The 25,604-nt window shown below is 43.0% G+C and overlaps 2 protein-coding genes across 3 annotated transcripts; one reads left to right on the forward strand and one right to left on the reverse strand.

Moving 5' to 3' along the window:
- Positions 1–7,618: 7,618 nt before the first annotated feature.
- ciz1b (cdkn1a interacting zinc finger protein 1b) lies at positions 7,619–22,088 on the reverse strand. Of its 2 annotated transcripts, XM_079516360.1 has the most exons (12): positions 22,007–22,088; positions 13,212–13,342; positions 12,916–12,998; positions 12,407–12,498; positions 11,877–12,032; positions 11,641–11,732; positions 11,462–11,555; positions 11,037–11,141; positions 10,703–10,819; positions 10,473–10,530; positions 8,513–8,630; positions 7,619–8,388 (listed from the first exon to the last, which is right to left on the reverse strand). In XM_079516360.1, exons 2-12 carry the CDS (start codon positions 13,340–13,342, stop codon positions 8,286–8,288), a joined length of 1,149 nt encoding a protein of 382 aa, XP_079372486.1. In that variant the 5' UTR covers positions 22,007–22,088; the 3' UTR covers positions 7,619–8,285. The 2 variants fall into 2 exon arrangements, with proteins under 2 accessions (XP_079372486.1, XP_079372487.1); XM_079516361.1 differs by lacking the exons at positions 7,619–8,388; positions 8,513–8,630 and adding an exon at positions 9,487–9,750.
- A 249-nt stretch (positions 22,089–22,337) lies between these two features.
- On the forward strand, positions 22,338–25,480 carry LOC306934594 (polyubiquitin-C). The gene is made up of 2 exons (XM_079517231.1): positions 22,338–22,460; positions 23,666–25,480. Exon 2 carries the CDS (start codon positions 23,673–23,675, stop codon positions 25,272–25,274), a length of 1,602 nt encoding a protein of 533 aa, XP_079373357.1. The 5' UTR covers positions 22,338–22,460; positions 23,666–23,672; the 3' UTR covers positions 25,275–25,480.
- Positions 25,481–25,604: the final 124 nt, after the last annotated feature.

The following is a 25,604-nucleotide window of genomic DNA, read 5'->3' on the forward strand; positions in this document are numbered from 1 at the left end:
CAATCACAAAACCAATTACATCACTTTATAAACAACCACTGAAGATAATGGATTAAAACTAATCTATGAAATGGCACCATTGCATAATCCTTAGAAAATACAATATGCTTAGTTTTGACAGTTTTATTAAATTCTCTTTCATCAAATAGATTTTTAAATGTGTTCATGATCTTACCCCAGCAGTAAAAGGGCCAGGAAGGCTCACTAATAGAATCACAAGGGGATCAGCATACAGCCGGCAACCTCTGAGTAGCAAAGCGCAACACCACTTTTCATTTTATTCAGTAAAAGGGATAAACCTGTGGAATGCCCTACCAACTGAAAAAAAGGACAAACTGATCTAAAAATATTTAATGAAAAGTTTAAACACTGGTTGAAGTTGGGCCAGATGTGTGAACACTATATACGTTAAGTTAATTTAAAAAAATTTGAACTGTAATTTTGAGCTTATTGCATGTCTTTTTTGTAAATGATACGGAGCTATGTGTGTGGCTGGGTGCCTGGCTGGGTGTGAGCACGAAAACAGCATGGTTGTTTTTCACCACCTGTGTGCAACCTAACACACACACAAACAAATTTCAGGTGTGCCAGTACAGTACAGTACAGTACAGTACAGTACAGTACAGTACAGTACAGTACAGTACAGTACAGTACAGTACAGTACAGTACAGTACAGTACAGTACAGAGGGACCCCCACACGGTAACTGTCATTTCTCAACCGTTTCAGACGCGGGGCGGCACGCCGGAACCGGCCTGGGCGCGTTCCTGGGGGTCTGGATGTTCTGGGGACCCCCACATGGTAACTCTGTCATTTCTCTACCGTTTCGGACGCGGGGCGGCTCGCCGGAACCGGGCCGGGCACCCTGGGTGCATTCCTGTGGGTTTGGAACTTACGGGACCCCCCCCCGCCCCCTTACTGTATATGTTTTTCCCTTTTTACTTCCTTTATATGATGATTTCCTGGTTTTCTTTTATAGAAGTGTATATTTGTACGTCTCTAAATGTTCTGATGAATTGAAAATGGTGGACCCTATTGTAAACAAGTGTAATGCTTTATCATGGTGTCGTCAACAGTAACAGACTTGAGCTTTCGTTTGATGTACCCATTCTGCATACTTTGAAATAAAAGTCAATCAATCAATCAATCAGTCCTTATCCTTTTTAGATACACTCCACTCTAGTTGCAAAGGTGGCTGAGATCTGGCCAGTAACACGATACCCCAAAGCCCTTCCTTAAGTTTTTCCTCGTAAAGCCAAGGAAGTTGTTCTGGTTTTAAGTGGCAGATGGAACCTTCCTTCTTAGGAAGTCTAGTATAGGAGACCGGTTCTGGCCATCCATCTAATGGTAGCGTTGTCATTGATGGGCTTATGCTTATAGTAGGGGAGACAAGTCGATTCTGCTCCATGCCTACAGAGTGGAGAGACACAGGTCCATCAGGAAAACAACTCACGTTTTTAGCTATCATTGCGAAGGCCTCCAGGAAGCCCAGCTGGAGCGGCAAACATCTAACGAACACAAGCACACGAGCACATGCATGCACGAGCGCACGCACGCGCACACACACACACACACACACACACACACACCAAACGTGTGGTGAATTGGTAGTAACACCCCTGTTACCAAGGAAACAGGCATCTCCCAATTGTGTGTGTGTGTGTGTGTGTGTGCGTGCGTGCGTGCGTGTGTGTGTGTGTGCGTGCGTGCGTGCGTGCGTGCGTGCGTGCGTGCGTGCGTGCGTGCGTGCGTGTGCATGCATATTGATGCTTTTACATGTTTGGTGTTCTCATGAAATCTTTATCTGAGAACATTCCCAGTAGGATCTGGGTGTGTGTGATCTCTGATCTCCTTCAGACACACACCAGCCAATCATCTCATAGTCTTCGTCAGGTTACACCTGTGGCATCCTCCCAGTGGTGGAAACGGTACTACATTCCTTTACTTAAGTAAAAGTATAAATACAGCAGTATAGAAATCCTCTGTCCCATTTTAAGTTTTCAAATGCATAAAACTTGTGAAAATAGCAGATCTACAAGTTCACATCAATGCGTAGCGATGCGACACATTCATTGTGCGCTTGTAGAGTTTTCATTTGCTGTAATGTATATAGGGCTGAACGGGGCCACGTGGTGTTTGTTTGTCAACTCCACACCACCAATGTATTGTTTTTTAGTATGATTTATCATGTTTTTGTTTGATCAATGATCATCACTTTGCACTTTGGGTCAACTCCTGTTTTAAATGTGACTAGATGAGGTTATTGGTGGAATGGATGATAGATAGATAGATAGATAGATAGATAGATAGATAGATAGATAGATAGATAGATAGATAGATAGATAGATAGATAGATAGATAGATAGATAGATAGATAGATAGATAGATAGATAGAGGGGGCAGCACACCGCCGGCGGCCGGGTAATCTCCACACTGACTTGAGACTTGACAAACAGAGCCATCTCAGCCAAAATAGCCCAAAACAATGTCCGGGGAACAGAACTGTTCCTTTTCTTCAGACTACTTTTACTTTAATTAAAAGGTAAGATGCAGTGGCTGTAATTGGGTCAAGGATCTTGCTTTCGTGAGCAATGGTGTACGAGATTGGTAATACATTGGTCAAATCATGACATTGTTAGACCATCTGGGGGAAATGAATAAATAAATCTGCGTCGTCGTCGTCCCACCTAGCTAAAGGTAAAATCCACCCGCCGCTTATGGCTGAAACAATTTAATTATTTACTGTTGATCATGCTGAAATGTTGAAACAAGATGCTGAAACAATTTAGTGTGTTCGTTAATCGTTGTAAACTGAAAGCGTGCACCACTGTATTTATTAGGGGGCGGGGCTGGGGGCACCCACTGCCGTTATAGGAACCTTACGCGCCTGGATAGATAGATAGATAGATAGATAACCAGAGACAGACAGTAAATGGAGCAGATAATGGCTGTCAAATCTTCACCTGGTTATTTTTATGTTTTTATGCGATGCATACATAATATTTCTTGCATGAATTATAGACCAGGCTCTGCCACTGTCTGTTTAATTATGACCCGTCTGTGTGTGTGTGTGTGTGTGTGTGTGTGTGTGTGTGTGTGCGTGCGTGCGTGCGCGCAGCTGCGCATGTGTGTGTGTGCACGTGTGACTACGTGGTGTGTCTTTTTAATTATGCTAAGCAGAACAAGTAGCAGGTCAGTGCCACAGAGCTACATAGAACGAGAGAATAAGACAGAGAGAGTGCATGAGTATGAAAGATCATGAGAGAGAGAGAGAGAGAGAGAGAGAGAGAGAGGGGGGGGGGGGACGACTATAGAAACTAATTAGGCTCCATTAACAAACAAAATGAAATGGGACTCAATCCCAATAGAGGAGCATTTGCAATTTTGTACAAATATATTAAACGTCCATGGCAACGATTCAAACCTTGGGTTAATTTCCAATTCTGATCAACCCAAATTTAGACCAACATACTGCATACATTGAACATTGAACAACACAACAAATCTGTTCCCAGAGAAAAACAGCTTAATAAACCATGCAGTTGTAAATTGTCCTGAAATTAATTAGAAATGCATTCTTCCCTAAATGTGCTCAGAAAAATCTACAGACTTTCAAGAAAAATGAATTTAAACCCTTCTTAGAGAAACAATGATCATAGTCTACAGTGCATAGATTAGAGAGAGATGAAGATACAGATGATCACCAACTGGCTGTGGGACTTTGCTCACAAACACAAAACCTAAAATATAGGAAAACATCAATGAAAAGCCCAGGCAAGTTGGAATGTTACTTCGGTCGAAACACTGAATACACTGTGTGGCAGAATACACAAGCACTGTCACTGATCCAAAACTAAAGACATCCTCAGACTTGGTGAACTAGAACTAGACGTACAAATAGACATTTCTATATAGCAAAAAAAAAAGAGAACAGGAATTCATCATAGAGGAAAAGGGAAAAGAAACATATACAGTGAGGGGAAAAGGGGGTGGGTGGTGGGGGTTCAGATTTTACGGGGGCCAGTTTCGAATTGCAGCCGTACGTAGGTGCCCTTTGAGAGCGGTTTTGAAGGAGTCAAGGGATTCGCATGTCTTAATGACTGTTGGTAGGGCGTTCCACATTTTGGTGGCATAGGATCGAAAAGATTTAGTCCCTTGTTTGTGCCGAATCTGGGTTGCACATGGTTTGTTGCACTCCTTCTGGTGTTGTGGGTGTGGACTTCATTAACATGAAAGAAGTATTTAGATTACATGGGTGTGGACTTCATTAACATTAAGGAAGTATTTAGATTACATGGGTATCTTGGGTATCTTGGTGGTGTATCGAATCTTGTACCGAATCTTGTGGACCAGACCCATTGCAAGATGCTGTACGCTGTCGTCGACCCTAAGCCATCGGGGGGTGAGGCCAAGTAGGAGCCTGGCCAGTTTGTTTTGGGAAGTCTGGAGCCTTGTTTTAAGGGCCTTTGAGGTGCTGTGGTACCAAGAGGTGCATGCATAGTCAAAGAAACCTTGTACGAGGGCTCCTGTTAGGGTCTTCAAGGTGTTTTTGTTGACCAGTTAGGAGATCCTGTAAAGGAATCTTGTTCTTTGGTTGACTTTTTTGATTACGTTGGTGGCCATTTTATCACCGGAAAGATTAGCCTCCAGGATGGAACCTAGGTAGGAAATGTCATCTTTTCGTGTGATAATATTGTCACCCACTCTAACCAAGAAGCCATCTGCCTTGCTGAGATTACTATTTGATCCGAAGAGAATGGATTCAGTTTTTCCCAGGTGTAAAGATAGTTTGTTATCAGCAAGCCAGGTGCAGATTCACAAAAGTGCGCTTCATGGCGCGCCGTTCAGGTCTCCACCAGGCCTGCAAACTTTGGAAGTCAGTCATAGCCAATTGGAATGGACTGTGAAAAATCTGACTGATACATCTTGATCACATGACTCCAGAGATAAGAGGGATAGCGTAAGGGAGATGGCAGAGTGCCCTCAGTCAACTAGTACAAATCAGACCTGTCTGAACTGAGTGTTGCTGTGTGTGGTACTTTGTACTGTACTGTACTGTACTGTACTGTACTGAGTACAGTACAGCAGTACAGTACAGTACAGTGTACTGTACTGTACTGTACTGCTGCGTTGCGTACTGTGTATAATGAGAACGTGCGTTCAGGTAAACAGCTGTTTGTTTGTTATGCAAAGTATTAGCCCTTTGATCTGGGCACGGTACTTGACATGGTGTGAAAATAGGGGGCGCCCCCACCTCCAGTAAACCTAGACCACTCAGCACTGGGTACTTGGTTTTTTGTACCACGGCATGGTACTGCGTTCTACAGGCATGACACCACTGACTGTACACCATACTGTACTGCACTGTACTCTGTACTGTACACTAACAACAGTGACACTTGGTGGTCAAACAACGCTATTTCTGTACTCATAGCGGACATGGAGACATACATGGAGACATGTATACGGACAGACATTGCTGGTACTTGGAGTGGCTAGCACCACTCAAAAACTAAACAAATAACAGCTAACATCATTCCATCTCTAACCATCATTCCATCATTGCTATCTGGCATTCTAACTGATCTGAATAACTCTACTGTCAGAGATACAAAGAAAACATGCTGTAGTGTACTGTCTTAGCTCTTCCTTGGACGTACCTGTGCAGGGACAAGGGACTTGACTTGTTTTCTTTGCTCTCCCTCGTGGACCCACTTCATTAAGTGTTCAATGAATATGTGGTGAAGTAGTGGAGACAGTATGTATTTGTTCGTCTCTAAATGTTCTGATGAATTGAAAATGGTGGACCCTGTTGTAAAAAAGTGTAATGCTTCATCAGTGTGTCGTCCACAGTAACGGTCTTTGTATTGAGTTGTGCTTTCATGTGAAATGTACCCATTCTGCAAACTGTTAATAAATATTTCAAACAATCAAACAGAGATGCACTTTCTGCACTGCCAACACACGTAAAAAAAAAAAGAAATCACACTTGTGTGAAGTGCGGGGTGCTCATATCATCTATTGCTTCATTGCTAGCGCTCCTCAAAAATTCAGATGTACTAAAAGTACAGATGCTCGTCTTTGAAAGCTTGGTTGTAAACGGTTTCTAGTATTTTGATATCAATACCCTTTCCGGGTTTGTGTAAACACAAACATTGAAGACAAAAGTGAGGACGCAAAAGTGAGGACGCAAATTGTGATTGGCTGGTGTGATTGTGTGGGAGATGTGCCATTGGTTGAGCATCGCATAACGATTGCGCCACGGGGCACACCCGTTGTATATACAGTATGTGGCTGGTAGAGAGATGTCAGACATTGCGCAATACTCGAGAGATACAATACCTCTTAAAACACATGTTGTGCCCAAGACGTCTGTGGACGTCTTGGGTATTACTGCACGTGCAGAGCCCAAGACGTCTGTGGACGTCTTTGAAAAAATAATAATATATATATATTTGTTTTTATTATTTTATTTTTAATTAAAAAAATCAAAAAAGTCAAAACAATGATTTTTATTTATTTTGAATACGTGGTGCCAAAGTTTGTGTTTTCGCCATTGAGAATGCATTTGGCGTTTAAATTAAATAACTCAGAAACTATAAAACATTTCAAAGTAAAAAGTTCCAGCATGTGTCTCCACAGTCAGCTGAATTATAAAAAATGTGAATGGATTTTCTAGGTGAAAGTGATTTTTGGGCAGTTTTGCGTGGGCTCTCAAAGTGAGCTACGCCCGTGGCTGCGCAAAAGTGTCAAATATGAGGATTTCTCAGCGAGGAAAATTGGTAGTCGCTGCTCTCCAAACTCTTTGCATTTAAAGTTGGTGCATTCCCAGAACATGGCAGCAAAATGACACTGCTGGTGTGAATTCAGTGTTAATCTACTTACAGGATAGTGGCGCCATGGCTAGACTGTAGAGCGACCCGCACAGAACACAGTTTGTTCCGTTTTTGAATAGAGATTGGCATTGAGCTCCCTTGATGAAGTAAGTGATCAGGACCAAGGACTCCAGGTCGATTCCTGGAGCAGGTCCAACAGCCAGCTTTCCAACAGCTATGGTCATCTCCTTCAATGTGAGTACTTGGTCTAGGACAGCCAGGAAGCCAGAGTGATGGGGGGCAGAGATTAAGGAGAGAGATAGACGGATATATATATATATCCTGGCGCAGCCACACTTCACCCGCCCCTATTGCATATGCATATGACCCGAGGCCCAGCGCAGTGGTATATTAGTATCGCAACGCGAGGCTAGGACTGCACACTCCAGAGAATAGACGGACAACTTATAATACATTAAATAATAAATATGTTTATGCACTAAGTTGTCCGCCTCTATTCCCTGGAGTGTGCAGTCCCTTCCATCCTTTTTACAGTTTATATATGCCTGCTAACTAGTGTGTGTGTGTGTGTGTGTTTGTTTGTGTGTGTGTGTGTGTGTGTGTGTGTGTACACACACACACACACACACACACACACACACACACACCAACAGTGCTGATCACAGGCTGATCACCTCCATGCCATGCCCCATTGATGAAATAATTTGTTCAAAAGTAGCCCAGACCAAGTATTGACTGCATACATAAATATACTTTTCAGATGGTTGACATTTCTCGATTAAAACATCTTTATTTTAGTGTTCCCGTGAAATATTCTAATATTTTGAGATAGGATTTTTTTAATTTTCATGAGCTGTATGCCATAATCATCAAGATTAAAACAAAAAATCACACCCGTGTGAACTGAGTGGTGTAAGGTTTTATATAGCCTGATCAGCTCTGATCTGACGTAATGAAATCACACCCGGATGTGATTTCACAACTGGCTTTTTTTGTGCAGAAAAAATGAGCATGGTTGCTACGGTCATCCAGTTCACCCGGGTGTGATTTAATTACGTCAGAAATTATTTTGAACATAGCAACCATGCTCATTTTTTTCTGCACACAAAAGCCAGTTGTAGGAGTGGTTTACACCACTCAAAAAAGGTTTTAAATACTTCACTTTAAGCACAATGAGTTGAGACAACATTTGCACGATATTCTTTTGAGAATGATATATATATATATATATATATATATATATACACACACATACTGTATATACACACAGTATAAGACTTGCCTGACAGCAAAGATATGAAGTTATGAGCACCTTCTAACAAACCACCATGATATTTGAGACTAGCATTTAACCATCAGAACAGAAGAGTCATCTCACACTATCTCATCATCGCCAACACTTCGCTTTCCTGCTGTTCCTGATGAGTTTCAATGTTGTTGAGTGTTGTGTTCATTTCCTTTGTTTGTGTCTGTGTTTTGGAGTGTGTACATGTGTCTGTGTGTGTTTGCCAGTGTCCACTGGAGTGTGTGTCTGCCCCTTGTGATCGGTGGTTCTGGAAAAAACAAAAGAAACAGACGTGTTTAACTTAATAGTTTACACACCGTGCGCACATGCACACACAAGTTGTATTGTTCATGGAACATTCATGATCATGCAGGTTGAGGATGTGTGTGTACCTGCACGTTGAGGTAGTGTGTGTGTGGCAGTGCGTGTGCCGTGCTGTTGTCTCGTGGTGGAAGAATTTGTTGCAGAGACGGCACAGGAAGCCAGACACAGGAACCACAAAACTACCTCCTGCGAGGAGAGGAAGTTTAGACAGGGCCAAATTCCAATACTCAAAATCTCGGCCACTCGCTCACTCACACTCGCTCACTCTAGCTGCATGGTGGTGTGAAATTGGTGACCTGCCGAAATATGTGACCATATGTGTGGAGCTGTTAAAATAAGTGGCCGCAAAAAGGCAGAAAAAGTGGATCGAGCAAACCATAAAATGTACTCATTGGGATATCTAAAGGTCAAAGGTCTTTTGAAAAATGACTTGTGAGCTTCAGTTCCTGAGGGATTCTCATGGCCCTCTATTCTCTCTCACTCTATTCCGTGAAGAATGAAAGCACAGAACTGCCAAAATTGCTTCTTCTTATGGAAACAATCAGGGGTCTACGCCCTTTGGGCTTGATCCGTCTTGATCCGTCTTGATCCGAATACGTCTGCTCGAGACGTCTTTGGCTTCAGTCAAAGAGACGACAGACCGTTACAGAGTGAAAAAGAGGTTCTCTCTCACTTCCACGTCAGGGTGTTTGATAGAAATGCACCATATAGACAGAGGGTATGCGCGTGACATCATCATCATACCTGGAAGTTATGCGGGAACACCTACTGAGTGGCAAAAAACAACTTTCTGGCCTTGACAGCCTGTATATCCAAACAGAAAAGTCCTATTTGATTGCATTGAACGACGTTAAACAACTCACTTTTCCACTCACTTTGCCACTCTATTTGCCATTCACTTTATGCATGTGCATACCCTCTATAGAAATGTAGGCTGATATTGACATCCGATAATATGCAGGGTCAAATCAGCCAATACCCATATATTACATTTTTATTTTCATTTTCAAAGCCATTAACGGTCACATTATTATTTCGTCAACATCGGTAAAATATCGGTCAACATTGGTGACATATCGGTCAATATCGGGCAATCGGCCGATATGAAGCAAAGACCGTGGCTGAAATTCAGCAGATGATCCAGGACAGGAGAGAAGACTTTCAGGACATCAGAAGATACGCAAATGCAGTCATAGCCATCAGTGTGCAGGTCTTCACTGCTCTAATCAGCTGTATTGAGAGAAGCCAGGCTGAGCTCATACAGTCGATGTGATTAGAGAAACAGGCTGAAGGTTCCATGAATGAGCTGCAACGGGACGTCATTCAATTAGAGAAAAGCTCTGAGCTGAAACACATCTAGAGCAGTGGTTTTCAACCTTTTTCACATCAAGGCCCATTATTTATTCTGCATTTGAGCCACGGACCACCATTTGATGAGATTTAGCCTCTCAGATCCAAAACTTTGTTGCTACCATAGGAGAGATAACAGGCAAAAGAAAAGAAAAGTTGATCAAAATAATAATTCTACATTCTCAAATTGTGAAGACTTAATGTAAATTAAGTAACGCATCTGCATTACAATAATGCAATAATACAATACAACGCAATAATACAATAACAATAATGTAACTCTTGGGAGTGTAAAAAGAAACCAAATGGTCCATTTGGTTTCATTTTACGTTCTCAAGAGTTAAAGATCTAGAAGGGTCCACTTGGTTAACACTCTCCATCATTTAGCGGGGGACCACCTGGAATACCCTCAAGGACCACTGGTGGTCCCCGGACCACTGGTTGAGAACCGCTGATCTAGAGCACAAGAATGCACAGTGAGTGGCTTATCACAGCGGCGTGACGTCATGGTGTAGTCACCTACTCACCTTATCACCTAAAACTGGAGTATGAATAGGCCCTCCCACCGGCACACTTTGGCCACATCGCGCATATTTATGAAACCGTGTCGAAAACACTGTGTTCAGCAGCAAATGAGACAGTTACTGTATAACCATATGTAAACAGTAAGTAACTCACCATATGAACTATCAGGGTCACTGTCGTGAACGTCTTCCATCTCCTCCCTTTCAGCTGTCTGAAACAACACACACGCACGTGCGCGCACACACACACACTTTACCACTTTTATTCATGTTTACATACAATTCTGGGTAACCATCACAGTCATGGTAACATTGAGGGAAAACAAACAAACCGTGTAAGCTAGCAATGAACCATGCTAGCTAACAACCAACCAAGCGCATCACCTCTTTCATCTTTCCATCCTCTTCATCTTGCCTTCGGTTTTGCTCCTCTTCCTCCTTGAAGCAGCCCACGGCATCCACAGTGATAAGCTCCTCCTCCAGAGGCTCCTCCTGAAGAACCTGGAGGAGACGGAGAGTAAATCAAACACCCTCACAGTGCGTTTTAACAGCGGGCGACAGCCAGACGAAATTTCCGAAGTGCATTATTTGTCAATGGGACCCGGCAACTACTGGCGATGTGTGCGCGCACGCACGCACGCACGCACGCACGCACGCACGCACGCACGCACACGCACACACGCACACACACACACACACACACACACAGGGAACTGACCTGCTGCTTGTGTTCTGGTGACTTCATGTGTTCAACAAACTTTCTGGGAGTCCTGAAATGTCTCTGACAAACTGAACAGAATGGACGAGACGACTGCTTACATAGCTGCACGCAGGCAGGCAGGCAGGCAGGCAGGCAGGCAGGAAGGCAGGCAGGCAGGCAGGCAGGCAGGCACGCAGGCACGCACACACACACACACACACGCACACGCACACGCACACACATGGGTCATAATTAGACAGTGGCAGAGGCTCGTCTATAATGCAAGAAATATAATGTATGCAATGCATCACATGAAAACATTAAACCAACCAAGTGAAGATATGAGTATGTGGGAGTTAAATGTTACAGTCAGCCTAAAATAACTTTGTATTTACTATGTTCTTGGACGCATCCAATCAGATCAGTGTTGTCATCAGAATTACCTTGTGTTGTTTGGTCTGTCGATGGATGATGACATCACCGCTGAAATGTGACTGGCAGGTGTCACACCAGCGCTGCATAGCTGGCCGACGCCCCCTGTAACACAGACAACCAATAAGATGTGACATCAGTTACCGTGGACACACCATGTGTGTGTGTGTGTGTGTGTGTGTGTGTGTACCTGCTATGCAGTGCGTGTGATGTGTTGTTGAGGTCTGTGATCTTAGCCAGTCTCTTCTGATGCTCCTGTCCTGACATATGACACTGGAACGCCTGCACGCATATACGCACGCACGCGCACGCACACACACCACACACACACACACACACACACACACACACACACACACTACAAATGATGCTACAAAAGAGTAGAATTGATCACTACAGCATTGACCAGTCGGCGGTGCGTTCTACCTGTAGACTGGGACAGCTACTGTGGCAGACGTGACAGTAATAGCCACCCGTCTGCGTGTCCGTCAACCTGTCTGTCTGCTCATCCGTCTGTCTGAATGCTCGGCTCTCACTTTTCTGTTGAATGATGACCTTCAAACATGACCCCACAGCCTGGATCTACACTCACACGCACGCACACGCACACGCACACACACACACACACACACACACACACACTACATTACCAAATTTGTCTTCCTAAATACTGCATGAGTATACTAAGTTTATCATGTTAACATCGGTCTAGTAAGTAGGAAGGGAAGCCTCCACACTCTACAGAGGGCATTCTTTTTTATGGGATGGCTCTATAGGACGCTAGCCATCTAGAACAGTGGTTCTCAACCTGTGATCGTGCATCCAACATGATTTTTTAGGCTGGGGTTTCCCAGATGGCAGTGAAGTGAACAATTTAAGGACTGTCAGACAATCAGAGATGAGTACAAAAATATGACCTCCTTGGTGGAGGTAGCAAAGTTCAGAGGTGTTCTCACCTCTGCTCCCTTAATCTCCTCACAGCACTCTGCTGACATCTGCTGACCTGGTGACGGTACTGCACCCACCCTGGACAACACCATAGCAATATCTGAAAGACACGCACGCATGTACACACGCACGCACACACGTTACACACGTTATAAAGGAAGATTGTAAACAGTAAACAGTATTCTAATGCTGCGTTCACACAGGCAGATGCAAAGCTAGTCTAGCATTCATTGTCAAAGGAAACCAGTGAGATGAAGATGCAAAGATGCATCCAACGTTTGTAGCTGCTGCAAAAGCTACAACAGCTACAAATACACTGTGCAGCTTTGCATCTTTTGCATCTGCCCATGTGAACGCAGCATAAGGGTGCGTTCAGATATAGCGCACTGTACAATACAACAAATACATGAGTGTGCTCCCGGTGTACATATCCAGGAGTGCAATGTCACTGTGGCTGCAGTTAAGATTGAGAAAAAAATCAATCTTTCAAATTGAACCTGACAACATGACAGATTACCTCCTGACAAGGAGTACCCACTTCCTGGTTGGTCACATGACCCCAACAGGCCTTCATCATCGGCCAATGATCTCTCATCTAGACTGCGAGAGAGACAGAAACAATAATGCAACCTTAGGAAGAGATACAACCCCTAGGACAAGACACAAGTCTTAGCAATAAGGTCTTAGGAGTCACTCAGGACACAAGCCTTAGGACAAGACACAAAAATGTCCAAATGTAAAGCTGTGCAGGATTGAGAATGTTTGTTCATGCTGTCTGCAGAATGCGTCATACACCTCATAATGCTAACTAACCTAGTCATTCTGTGTCTCTTCAGCTCCAATCCTCCCAGGCTGGACTTGTCTTGAGGCTGCTCTTCTTCAGTGGTAGCGAAACATGACTGGCCTCCGGCACTTCCTGTCCCCTGACGCTTCTTGCTGGACATCTGATGAATTGGGGAAAAACACTCAGGGCTATTACCTGGGGCTGTAACACAAGTGAATTTCACAACCCGCATAAGACTTACAATGTGCAAACCATAGGCCAGTCCACACCAATGAGTGTGTGATGCAACTCAGTCCTTGCAACATGCAACTACTTGGAACGACTTGCAACCATTATCCTCAATGGCAGTTACAAGGAGGTGTGTCACAGATAATTGGTGTGGACTGGCCAGTTGCAAGGAGTTGCATCAGTACTGTATACTGGCCTTAAAACGGCTTTGTTGCAAGGAGTTGCGACTTATGCAATGCTTAGTTGCACTCTGAACCCCTAATTGCTCCCGATGTGCAGGTGCCTTGCATGGTTTCCGCAATTTCTTCCATGACCATCACAAAGAGTACAGTATAATACAGACCCTCTGACTGTCTTGGCTGCCGCCACCCTGCTGAGACAGAAACTCCCTAGCCCCTCCTAGTCCCTATGAGGCCCAGCAGGGTCTCATAACAAACAATAGGTGTGACATGGTCTTTTACATAGTGCTTACAAGGTTGATTGGATTAAGACAGGCCTTCAGGCCAAGGTGTCGTTGCTCACAGACACGACCAGACAGAAACAGCATGAAACAATACAATATAGCCTACTATATAGATTAAAGTATTCATATTTCCCAAGCTCCAGGAGGAACTATCAACACCATGCATGTACTGCTAGATTTATTTATTGCTGCGTTTTAGCCCTCTTTTTAGAGTATACTCTTATTTTGCTTAGTTGCATTGGTGTGGACTGGCCTTTAAGATGAAGTTGTGGTCAGTGGGACCTGACTGCTACACTAGGCATGCAAACACTGTATGTAGTCAAGGAGCATAGGGAGAGAGAATGGTGATGTTGCGCTAATTTGTCTAAAAGTGTCAAATTTTGCACACATGTAGCCCAGGGCCTGCTCTACTGATTTAGCTAGGGTGCCCGAGCCACAGTGGCCAAACTTTGTATTGAGTTGTGCTGTCCTGCTTTAGTATGCGAGTCCTGTGTTTACTTTCATCATGCTAGGCTAGCTATAGCGGCTAGCCCACGTGTTACACCGCCATTTGTGACCAATTCAATTCTGTCAATCTAATTTGGAGGGTAGCCGTCAGACTAGCGATTTCATTTGACACTAATTTTTGATGTCAACTTAAATGGGTGCATCACTGTGCATTTGTTTAGTAATAGTTAGACATACCAACAGTCAGACACCCTCCCCAAACCGTTTCATGGTGAAACTTTAACCACGACGTTAAACACCAAACTGTATTTTGTTCGTGTCATAAAACAAATAACTGTAGTCGCATAATTGGATAGGCAACCACTTTCCGTGTAACATACAGAACATCCACTCATGTGGGCAAGTGGCTATGGCTGAATTTAGCCCAAGGAGAGTTTTTCGTGCAAAACTAATGCTTGGAATGGATTCAGAATCATGAAAACCCTCTAGTTTGACATGTCACATGCTACTTAAAGATAAATGAAATTTAGAAAATGTTGCCTTATATCGGTTGTCAATGGTGGCCATATGGATTTGGCCGCTGTGGTGACCCCTGAAGGTCGCCGGCTCGGGCGCCCTAGCTAAATCATTAGAGCATGCCCTGGGCTACATCTGTGCAAAATGTGGTGCTTTTAGACGAATTAGTGCGAAATATCCCTAACCTCCTCAACTAATGAGGGTAGGTACTAGGTTGTAAAATACAATTCAAGTATATTTCATTAGCATGTCATATTTGTGCAAAAACATGAATGACAGTGTGGCATAAGCTTCCAATTATGTCAAATAAAACATGAATAGCTTATTAATGAAAAAAGCAGAAAGCACTTCATCAGGGTTCAGACAGTAAACAGATACTGGATACTGGACACTGACAGACATTTTAACTACCGTATTTATGTTCCCCTCACTGTATATGTTTTTTCCCTTTTTACCTCCTCTTATGATGTCATGATTTGATTGATTTCCTGTTTTTGGTTATATTGAAGTATATATTTGTACGTCTCTAAATTATGAATTGAAAATGGTGGACCCTATTGTATACACGTGTAATGCAATGGTAACAGCTGAGGAGGTACTTAAAAAACTGAGTGTCCTTCAAGTTGAAGGACCATCTCCCACCTCAAGAAGACAGCAGCACTGGCTGCATTTCATCTTTAAATGCATTCACTTCAATTATCCACAGTATTTGAAACAGCTTATGATACCATACACTTCTACACATCAACTTAGACATTGCTCACAGATTTACTTTAATATACCCACATCAGCTGGCAAAAAATAATTTATGTTCAAAGCTCCTTGTGACTGGGATAATCTACCTGTCCATATTCGTTCAATAACATCTTTTCATTTGTTTAAAACTGTGCTGTCCTCTCATTTCGAGACTACCTGTTCATGTTTTCACTAATCATCACTGTAACAGATATCCATGTGTTATGTCTACGTTATGTCCATGTTATGTGAAATGTTGTTTTGTTGCAGTTTTCTTTTTTTTCTTTTTTGTTTGTTTTTTGTTTATCTACCAACCATTATCCTCAATGGCAGTTACAAGGAGGTGTGTCACAGATCATTGGTGTGGACTGGCCAGTTGCAAGGAGTTGCATCAGTACTGTATACTGGCCTTAAAACGGCTTTGTTGCAAGGAGTTGCGACTTATGCAATGCTTAGTTGCACTCTGAACCCCTAATTGCTCCCGATGTGCAGGTGCCTTGCATGGTTTCCGCAATTTCTTCCATGACCATCACAAAGAGTACAGTATAATACAGACCCTCTGACTGTCTTGGCTGCCGCCACCCTGCTGAGACAGAAACTCCCTAGCCCCTCCTAGTCCCTATGAGGCCCAGCAGGGTCTCATAACAAACAATAGGTGTGACATGGTCTTTTACATAGTGCTTACAAGGTTGATTGGATTAAGACAGGCCTTCAGGCCAAGGTGTCGTTGCTCACAGACACGACCAGACAGAAACAGCATGAAACAATACAATATAGCCTACTATATAGATTAAAGTATTCATATTTCCCAAGCTCCAGGAGGAACTATCAACACCATGCATGTACTGCTAGATTTATTTATTGCTGCGTTTTAGCCCTCTTTTTAGAGTATACTCTTATTTTGCTTAGTTGCATTGGTGTGGACTGGCCTTTAAGATGAAGTTGTGGTCAGTGGGACCTGACTGCTACACTAGGCATGCAAACACTGTATGTAGTCAAGGAGCATAGGGAGAGAGAATGGTGATTTTGCGCTAATTTGTCTAAAAGTGTCAAATTTTGCACACATGTAGCCCAGGGCCTGCTCTACTGATTTAGCTAGGGTGCCCGAGCCACAGTGGCCAAACTTTGTATTGAGTTGTGCTGTCCTGCTTTAGTATGCGAGTCCTGTGTTTACTTTCATCATGCTAGGCTAGCTATAGCGGCTAGCCCACGTGTTACACCGCCATTTGTGACCAATTCAATTCTGTCAATCTAATTTGGAGGGTAGCCGTCAGACTAGCGATTTCGTTCAATTTCATTTGACACTAATTTTTGATGTCAACTTAAATGGGTGCATCACTGTGCATTTGTTTAGTAATAGTTAGACATACCAACAGTCAGACACCCTCCCCAAACCGTTTCATGGTGAAACTTTAACCACGACGTTAAACACCAAACTGTATTTTGTTCGTGTCGTAAAACAAATAACTGTAGTCGCATAATTGGATAGGCAACCACTTTCCGTGTAACATACAGAACATCCACTCATGTGGGCAAGTGGCTATGGCTGAATTTAGCCCAAGGAGAGTTTTTCGTGCAAAACTAATGCTTGGAATGGATTCAGAATCATGAAAACCCTCTAGTTTGACATGTCACATGCTACTTAAAGATAAATGAAATTTAGAAAATGTTGCCTTATATCGGTTGTCAATGGTGGCCATATGGATTTGGCCGCTGTGGTGACCCCTGAAGGTCGCCGGCTTGGGCGCCCTAGCTAAATCATTAGAGCATGCCCTGGGCTACATCTGTGCAAAATGTGGTGCTTTTAGACGAATTAGTGCGAAATATCCCTAACCTCCTCAACTAATGAGGGTAGGTACTAGGTTGTAAAATACAATTCAAGTATATTTCATTAGCATGTCATATTTGTGCAAAAACATGAATGACAGTGTGGCATAAGCTTCCAATTATGTCAAATAAAACATGAATAGCTTATTAATGAAAAAAGCAGAAAGCACTTCATCAGGGTTCAGACAGTAAACAGATACTGGATACTGGACACTGACAGACATTTGAACTACCGTATTTATGTTCCCCTCACTGTATATGTTTTTTCCCTTTTTACCTCCTCTTATGATGTCATGATTTGATTGATTTCCTGTTTTTGGTTATATTGAAGTATATATTTGTACGTCTCTAAATTATGAATTGAAAATGGTGGACCCTATTGTATACACGTGTAATGCAATGGTAACAGCTGAGGAGGTACTTAAAAAACTGAGTGTCCTTCAAGTTGAAGGACCATCTCCCACCTCAAGAAGACAGCAGCACTGGCTGCATTTCATCTTTAAATGCATTCACTTCAATTATCCACAGTATTTGAAACAGCTTATGATACCATACACTTCTACACATCAACTTAGACATTGCTCACAGATTTACTTTAATATACCCACATCAGCTGGCAAAAAATAATTTATGTTCAAAGCTCCTTGTGACTGGAATAATCTACCTGTCCATATTCGTTCAATAACATCTTTTCATTTGTTTAAAACTGTGCTGTCCTCTCATTTCGAGACTACCTGTTCATGTTTTCACTAATCATCACTGTAACAGATATCCATGTGTTATGTCTACGTTATGTCCATGTTATGTGAAATGTTGTTTTGTTGCAGTTTTATTTTTTGTTTGTTTTTTGTTTATCTATGAATTGTATTGTTTTGTCTTGTCTTGTTTTGTCTGGTTGAACTGTCTGTAAAAAACGTGTCTTTATGTATGAAGTGTATTTTGTGAATCGCGGACCCCCTTGAAAACGAGATGGTTCATCTCAAGGGACTGTTCCTAATAAAGACATTTCAGACAACATCACAGTAGGCTACAAAACAACATTGGATAGGGCCACTATATTTCAAACTCACTCCAGAGGGCCACAATGCATATAGTCAAAAGTAGCTGATCTACAAGCTCAAAACGTGTCACAGTGAGATGCATTTTGAGCTTGTAGATCTGCTTTTTTGCTATTTTTTAAATTGGAATCCTGAATTATTTTCACCTATTTTTTAATTGGAATCCAGAAAAGTCATATTTTTTATTTAATTTCAATACATTTATGATTATGAACTGAAATGCAAATATTGGACATAAAAAAGGCTAGTACTAGTCATTAAGCTACTAATATAGACTGAAGTAATTAAAGTGGGTCATGTTTGCATGTTTGTAATTGTAACAGCTGAAATCAATAACATATCAGTATTCTGATATTAACCTGCAGACCGCATTAAGTGAACTGAGTCTGTGCTCAGAGAATACATTCTTCAGCGTGTTCACAATAGTCCACCGCCCACTTGCTCTGATCCACTGCATCAATAGCACCCCTCCCCCAATGGCAGACAATCATATGTCAGACACATACTTTCAGTTGATCTGAATTAACATGTGTTAAATTCCTGTGCCGAAGGAATGTCGTACTTCCTGTTCTTTCCAGATGGGAGATGGCCATGACGCATGTTAGATGTTCCTTGCGTAAGTAAGTAAGTAGCCTTGCCGAGCCATGCGGCCTATGTTCCTTGCATGCCTGTACAATACATGTTTTTGTTTGTAGCAGCATGTTTTGAGTTGTTATAACCAGTGCTGCTAGTGAATATCACTGCCAAATATCACTAGAAAACCAATACAGCACAAAAGGTAGTTTTATATTTTATTATTGACATTATTAATTATTATTATTATTTTTTTGAGCGGTCAAGGGGGTCGGGGCCGGGCCTTCAACCCCACAAGGCCACTGACCATGACAATAGAATATTCCCTCAAAATTTCTGCCATCTCTATAGCTCCAATCATCACAAACCTCTCCATCAAACAGGGACAGGTCCCCCAAGATTTCAAACTGGCCAAAGTAACCCAGCTGCACAAGAAAGGGAGCAAATTAGACCCCGGAAACTACCGCCCTATTTCTATTCTTAGCTCCATCTCGAAAGCATACTAGGGCCTTTACTGTTCCTAATTTATGTAAACGACATGACATCAGCTTGTGACTGCAACTTGTTCCTGTTCGCAGATGACTCAGCAGTCAGCACTGCTGGTCTCGGACAGGAACAAACTGCAGGTTGAAAAGGCCCTCAGCTCTGAACTCGGTAGAATCTGCACCTGGCTCACGGATAACAAATTATCCTTACACCTGGGAAAAACTGAATCCATTCTTTTTGGATCAAGCAGTAATCTCAGCAAGGCAGCTGGTGGCTTCTTGATTAGAGTGGGTGACAGTATTATCATCACACGGAAAGATGAAATGACCTACCTAGGTTCCATCCTGGAGGCAAATCTTCCCGGTGATAAACTGGCCACTAACATAATCAAAAAAGTCAACCAAGGAACAAGATTCCTATACAGTATCTCCTCACTGGTCGACAAAAACACCTTGAAGACCCTAACAGGAGCCCTCGTACAAGGTTTCTTTGACTATGCATGCACCTCTTGGTACCACAGCACCTCAAAGGCCCTTAAAACAAGGCTCCAGACTTCCCAAAACAAGGTCAGGCTTCTACTTGGCCTCTCTCCCCGAACCCACCTCACCCCTGCCCACTTTGACAGGCTGGAATGGCTTATCAGTTGACGACATAGTACATCTTGTAATGGGTCTGGTCTACAAGATTCGATACACTACCAAGATACCCATGTACCTGTCTTACTTCCTTAATGTCAATGAAGTTCTCACCCACAACACCAGAGGGAGCTCAACAAACCATGTGCAACCCAGATTCGGCACTAACAAGTAACAAGGGACTAAATTAATTTCGTTCCTATGCCACCAAAGACATTAAGACATGCGAATCCCTTCAATTTTCAAAACCACTCTCAAAGGGCACCTACGGACGGCTGCAATTCGAAACTGGCTCCGTAAAATCTGAATCCCCCGCCTCACCCACCCCCTTTTTCCCCGGGCCTCACCCTATGTTTTTAAGGTTTGCTAGCCCCTCCTATACACAGGTTCAATGTTTGTTTTGTAAACACCATTGACAATGAAGGGAAATTTTACATCATAATGTACCTGAGTCATTGTCATATTGTCTCTTTATTGTTAATGGCGTTTAATGTTTGTGTTGGCACCTAATCAACATGAGTTAGACTTTAATATATTAGCGCCCCTCACTTCACACAGGTGAGATTTTTTCCCCTTTTTACCCCTATGATGATTTCCTGTTTTAGAAGTGTATATTTGTACGTCTCTAAATGTTTTGATGAATCGAAAACGGTGGGCCCTATTGTAAACAAGTGTAATGCTTTTATGGTCACAGTTAACAGTTTTTGTATTGAGTTGTGCTTGAAATGTATTGTAATTCTGCAAACTATTAATAAATACTTCAATCAATCAATAATGCTTTATGGTGTCGTGACTGTCGTCCACAGTTAACAGTTTTTGTATTGAGTTGTTGTGCTTGAAATGTACTGTAATTCTGCAAACTGTTAATAAATACTTCAATCAATCAATCAATCAAAAATAAATGTTCAGTGATGTCCTGCTGTAGTATGAGTCTATGAGAGTCCTGTGTTTTGTTTTTATCATGCTAGGCTAGCTATAGCGGCTAGCCCACGTGTTACACCGCCATTTGTGACCAATTCAATTCTGTCAATCTAATTTGGAGGGTAGCCGTCAGACTAGCGATTTCGTTCAATTTAATTTGACATTAAAATGTAATGTCAACTTAAATGGGTGCATCACCGTGCATTTGTTTAGTTAGACATACCAACAGTCAGTCACACCGTGAGTCAGACACCCTCCCCAAACCGTTCATGGTGAAACTTTAACCACGACGTTAAACACCAAACACCAAATAGCACTTACCCTACCCCCTTAGACAGCACTTCTTAGACTTATATAGCATTTGAAACAGACTTATAGCATGTCATGTAGACAGCACAATAAGTGCATTGTATGTAGTCATAGCACTTCATAGTATATATGTACAGCATAGTATAGCACATATGTGTAGTTTATATGTATAGTGTCATTATATAGATATGTTCTAGTTATAGTTTATATGTATAGTGTCATTATATAGATATGTTCTAGTCACGGTCTTAGCTTACGCATGTTTCGCGATAAATGCATTTTGTTACATATGTGATGTATTCCCATGCTTTTTGTTCTTGCCTATTGTAAGTCGCTCTGGATTAAGAGCGTCTGCTAAATGCCTAAATTGTAAATTGTAAATTGTAAATTGTAAACTGTATTTTGTTCGTGTCGTAAAACAAACTGTAGTCACATAATTGGATAGGCAACCACTTTCCGTGTAACATACATAACATCCACTCATGTCTGTTGCAGTGAGTATTTGTCCTGCTATAATCCCAGATAGAGCTTTGCTTGCTTGCAGCACGACAGTCGGGTACAAACTGCTGGGAAATGATGTGTTTATTTATATCTTATTAATAATGGTTATATTATCTTTATCTTACCCCTCTAGCAGAACTGATAGCTCAGAGGTTGTTGTGGGTTCCTAGTGCTGCGCCAGTGCGCCACTGACTGCCCCCTGCCGACTGGGAAGGAGACGTGCAGTCATCTACCGAGACAACACACTACTTGTTGGAAATCAATCCGCCGTGAATTATACATAATACATTCAAAATTCCGTACTAATAATAAAGAAAAATATCCGTAAAGACGAGGTATAGTTTTGTACACTGATATTTTCCTACGTTGTTCGTTGTAAAGATTATTTATGTCGGAAAAACAAGTTACTTTAACATCGGAACAGTGAGGACTATTTAGACAAGCGCGGAAGGATATTGACACAGGAGGCGGGACTGCGACGCTCTATAAATACCAGTGCTGTAGCTCTTTCCGCTCAGAATCGTACTTCCTGGCTGCTGAGAGAAGACAATTAATTCCCGAACAGACCTAACTCGAATTGTAAGTATTATTGTCGTAATTGCATTATTGCATAATGTATGTTCGTTTTTTTGTGTTGGTGCTGATCTTTTAAAACGCAGTGGTATTCGTGTTATTTCGAAATTCGAAGGTTTTTGACGACGGTTAATTTGGCTACGCAGACTGACGATAACAACAATAGGGGGAAGTGTTTTTGTCGAGTTCAGCTCTGGTGGTCGATCCATATCAGGAGTTTATTTGTTTACGCCTAAATAATGCCACTGGTACGTGTATTTTCCTGGTTGACCCGGTTCGGTTGCACGGGTGGGTTTCAAAAAATAAAACAACTAAACCATATAGGCCTGCTTTCCCTCGTCACCCGAACAAAGACTGTTGGCCTGTTCTGTAGGTGGCATAATTGCGTGGGGGAAAAAGTATCCGTTTGGTTACAGATTGTTATGTGGTCAAAGTGGATTTTTACACAAAAGGTGAAGTTTCGAGAGCCTTCCCTTCCCACCGTGGAGAAATGCCGAGTTTTTGCTGTACGTGTAACTCCATGAGTCAATGAGAAAATAGTACACGTAGTGACATGGAGGGACCCGGGCTACGGTCGAGTAAAAACCAGAATTTCCTGTTCTATCGTAAATAAACTCATTCGTTCGTGATGGTATTATCACCGTGCATGTATTATGCACACTCGACAGTTGACGCTAACATTGGCTGCAGTGACTAGGCGTTTCTTGTAGACCTCCGGGTAAAAGCCTGCCTTTTCTATTCGACGTAAAAATGTTAGTATATCATTTGAAATATTTTCTACGGGCGTGTAAAACTAAACTAACCGTATCGGTCATGTAATTGTATGTAATGAATTTTTTTCCCCCTTCCCAAAATGGCCGATCTCTTATGATGACATCATCATTGATTAGAACAAACAATGGCTTCTATGTCAGCAGTTCTCTTTCCAGGAAGAGAGTTGATAGTTTCTATTAGCAAGCATATACCAGGAAAGACTGCTTGAAATTACAGCTCAGCATAACCATATCCATCTGTTCAGTATTATTTTTAAGACCATTGCTGAAACATGCCCGTTTCATGTTTTAATATGACTTAACAGGTATTTACTAAAACTACAGACACTTGAGTTTTTAGACTAGCCTTGTCATCATGTAACTAGTCATTGGTGTGACTTGCACTGTTTAGAATTTGATAATTATATTTCCTGACCTGATTTTTTTTTTTTTTTACAGGTACAAAATGCAGATCTTTGTCAAAACCCTCACTGGCAAGACCATCACCCTCGAGGTTGAGCCCAGCGACACCATCGAGAACGTGAAGGCCAAGATCCAAGACAAGGAGGGCATTCCCCCAGACCAGCAGAGGTTGATCTTCGCCGGCAAGCAGCTGGAAGATGGCCGCACCCTGTCTGACTACAACATCCAGAAAGAGTCCACCCTCCACCTTGTGCTGCGTCTGAGGGGAGGCATGCAGATCTTTGTCAAGACCCTCACCGGCAAGACCATCACCCTCGAGGTTGAGCCCAGCGACACCATCGAGAACGTGAAGGCCAAGATCCAAGACAAGGAGGGCATTCCCCCAGACCAGCAGAGGTTGATCTTCGCCGGCAAGCAGCTGGAAGATGGCCGCACCCTGTCTGACTACAACATCCAGAAAGAGTCCACCCTCCACCTTGTGCTGCGTCTGAGGGGAGGCATGCAGATCTTTGTCAAGACCCTCACCGGCAAGACCATCACCCTCGAGGTTGAGCCCAGCGACACCATCGAGAACGTGAAGGCCAAGATCCAAGACAAGGAGGGCATTCCCCCAGACCAGCAGAGGCTGATCTTCGCCGGCAAGCAGCTGGAAGATGGCCGCACCCTGTCTGACTACAACATCCAGAAAGAGTCCACCCTCCACCTTGTGCTGCGTCTGAGGGGAGGCATGCAGATCTTTGTCAAGACCCTCACCGGCAAGACCATCACCCTCGAGGTTGAGCCCAGCGACACCATCGAGAACGTGAAGGCCAAGATCCAAGACAAGGAGGGCATTCCCCCAGACCAGCAGAGGTTGATCTTCGCCGGCAAGCAGCTGGAAGATGGCCGCACCCTGTCTGACTACAACATCCAGAAAGAGTCCACCCTCCACCTTGTGCTGCGTCTGAGGGGAGGCATGCAGATCTTTGTCAAGACCCTCACTGGCAAGACCATCACCCTCGAGGTTGAGCCCAGCGACACCATCGAGAACGTGAAGGCCAAGATCCAAGACAAGGAGGGCATTCCCCCAGACCAGCAGAGGCTGATCTTCGCTGGCAAGCAGCTGGAAGATGGCCGCACCCTGTCTGACTACAACATCCAGAAGGAGTCCACCCTCCACCTTGTGCTGCGTCTGAGGGGAGGCATGCAGATCTTTGTCAAGACCCTCACTGGCAAGACCATCACCCTCGAGGTTGAGCCCAGCGACACCATCGAGAACGTGAAGGCCAAGATCCAAGACAAGGAGGGCATTCCCCCAGACCAGCAGAGGCTGATCTTCGCTGGCAAGCAGCTGGAAGATGGCCGCACCCTGTCTGACTACAACATCCAGAAGGAGTCCACCCTCCACCTTGTGCTGCGTCTGAGGGGAGGCATGCAGATCTTTGTCAAGACCCTCACCGGCAAGACCATCACCCTCGAGGTTGAGCCCAGCGACACCATCGAGAACGTGAAGGCCAAGATCCAAGACAAGGAGGGCATTCCCCCAGACCAGCAGAGGCTGATCTTCGCCGGCAAGCAGCTGGAAGATGGCCGCACCCTGTCTGACTACAACATCCAGAAGGAGTCCACCCTCCACCTTGTGCTCCGTCTGAGGGGAGGGCAGTAAATCATTCCATAATCTTAGATTGTCCATTCCCCATCTTGTTCTGTATCTGAGGGGAGGTCAAGTAAATCATTAAGCTTTTTCCCCCCCACTATAAAAGTATATACATTACTACTCAAAAGTAGTGGTCTTAAGAATCCAACATGAGGGGACCTGAGTAAAGTTTTTGTTTTTACCAAATATTGGCTCAATAAAGATTTGAAACTTTACTTAATGTTGTCGTTATTTTCAAAGTTGTTTGAGAATACTATATGAATCTTTTTTTTTTTTTAAATGTGGTTTCAGTGGAGAGAAATTAGTGACTAGCTGACTACATGTCGGGCTTGAATATTT

Source organism: Electrona antarctica (genome assembly GCF_951216825.1).
Source record: "Electrona antarctica genome assembly, chromosome: 12".
Classification (NCBI taxonomy): Eukaryota; Metazoa; Chordata; class Actinopteri; order Myctophiformes; family Myctophidae; genus Electrona; species Electrona antarctica.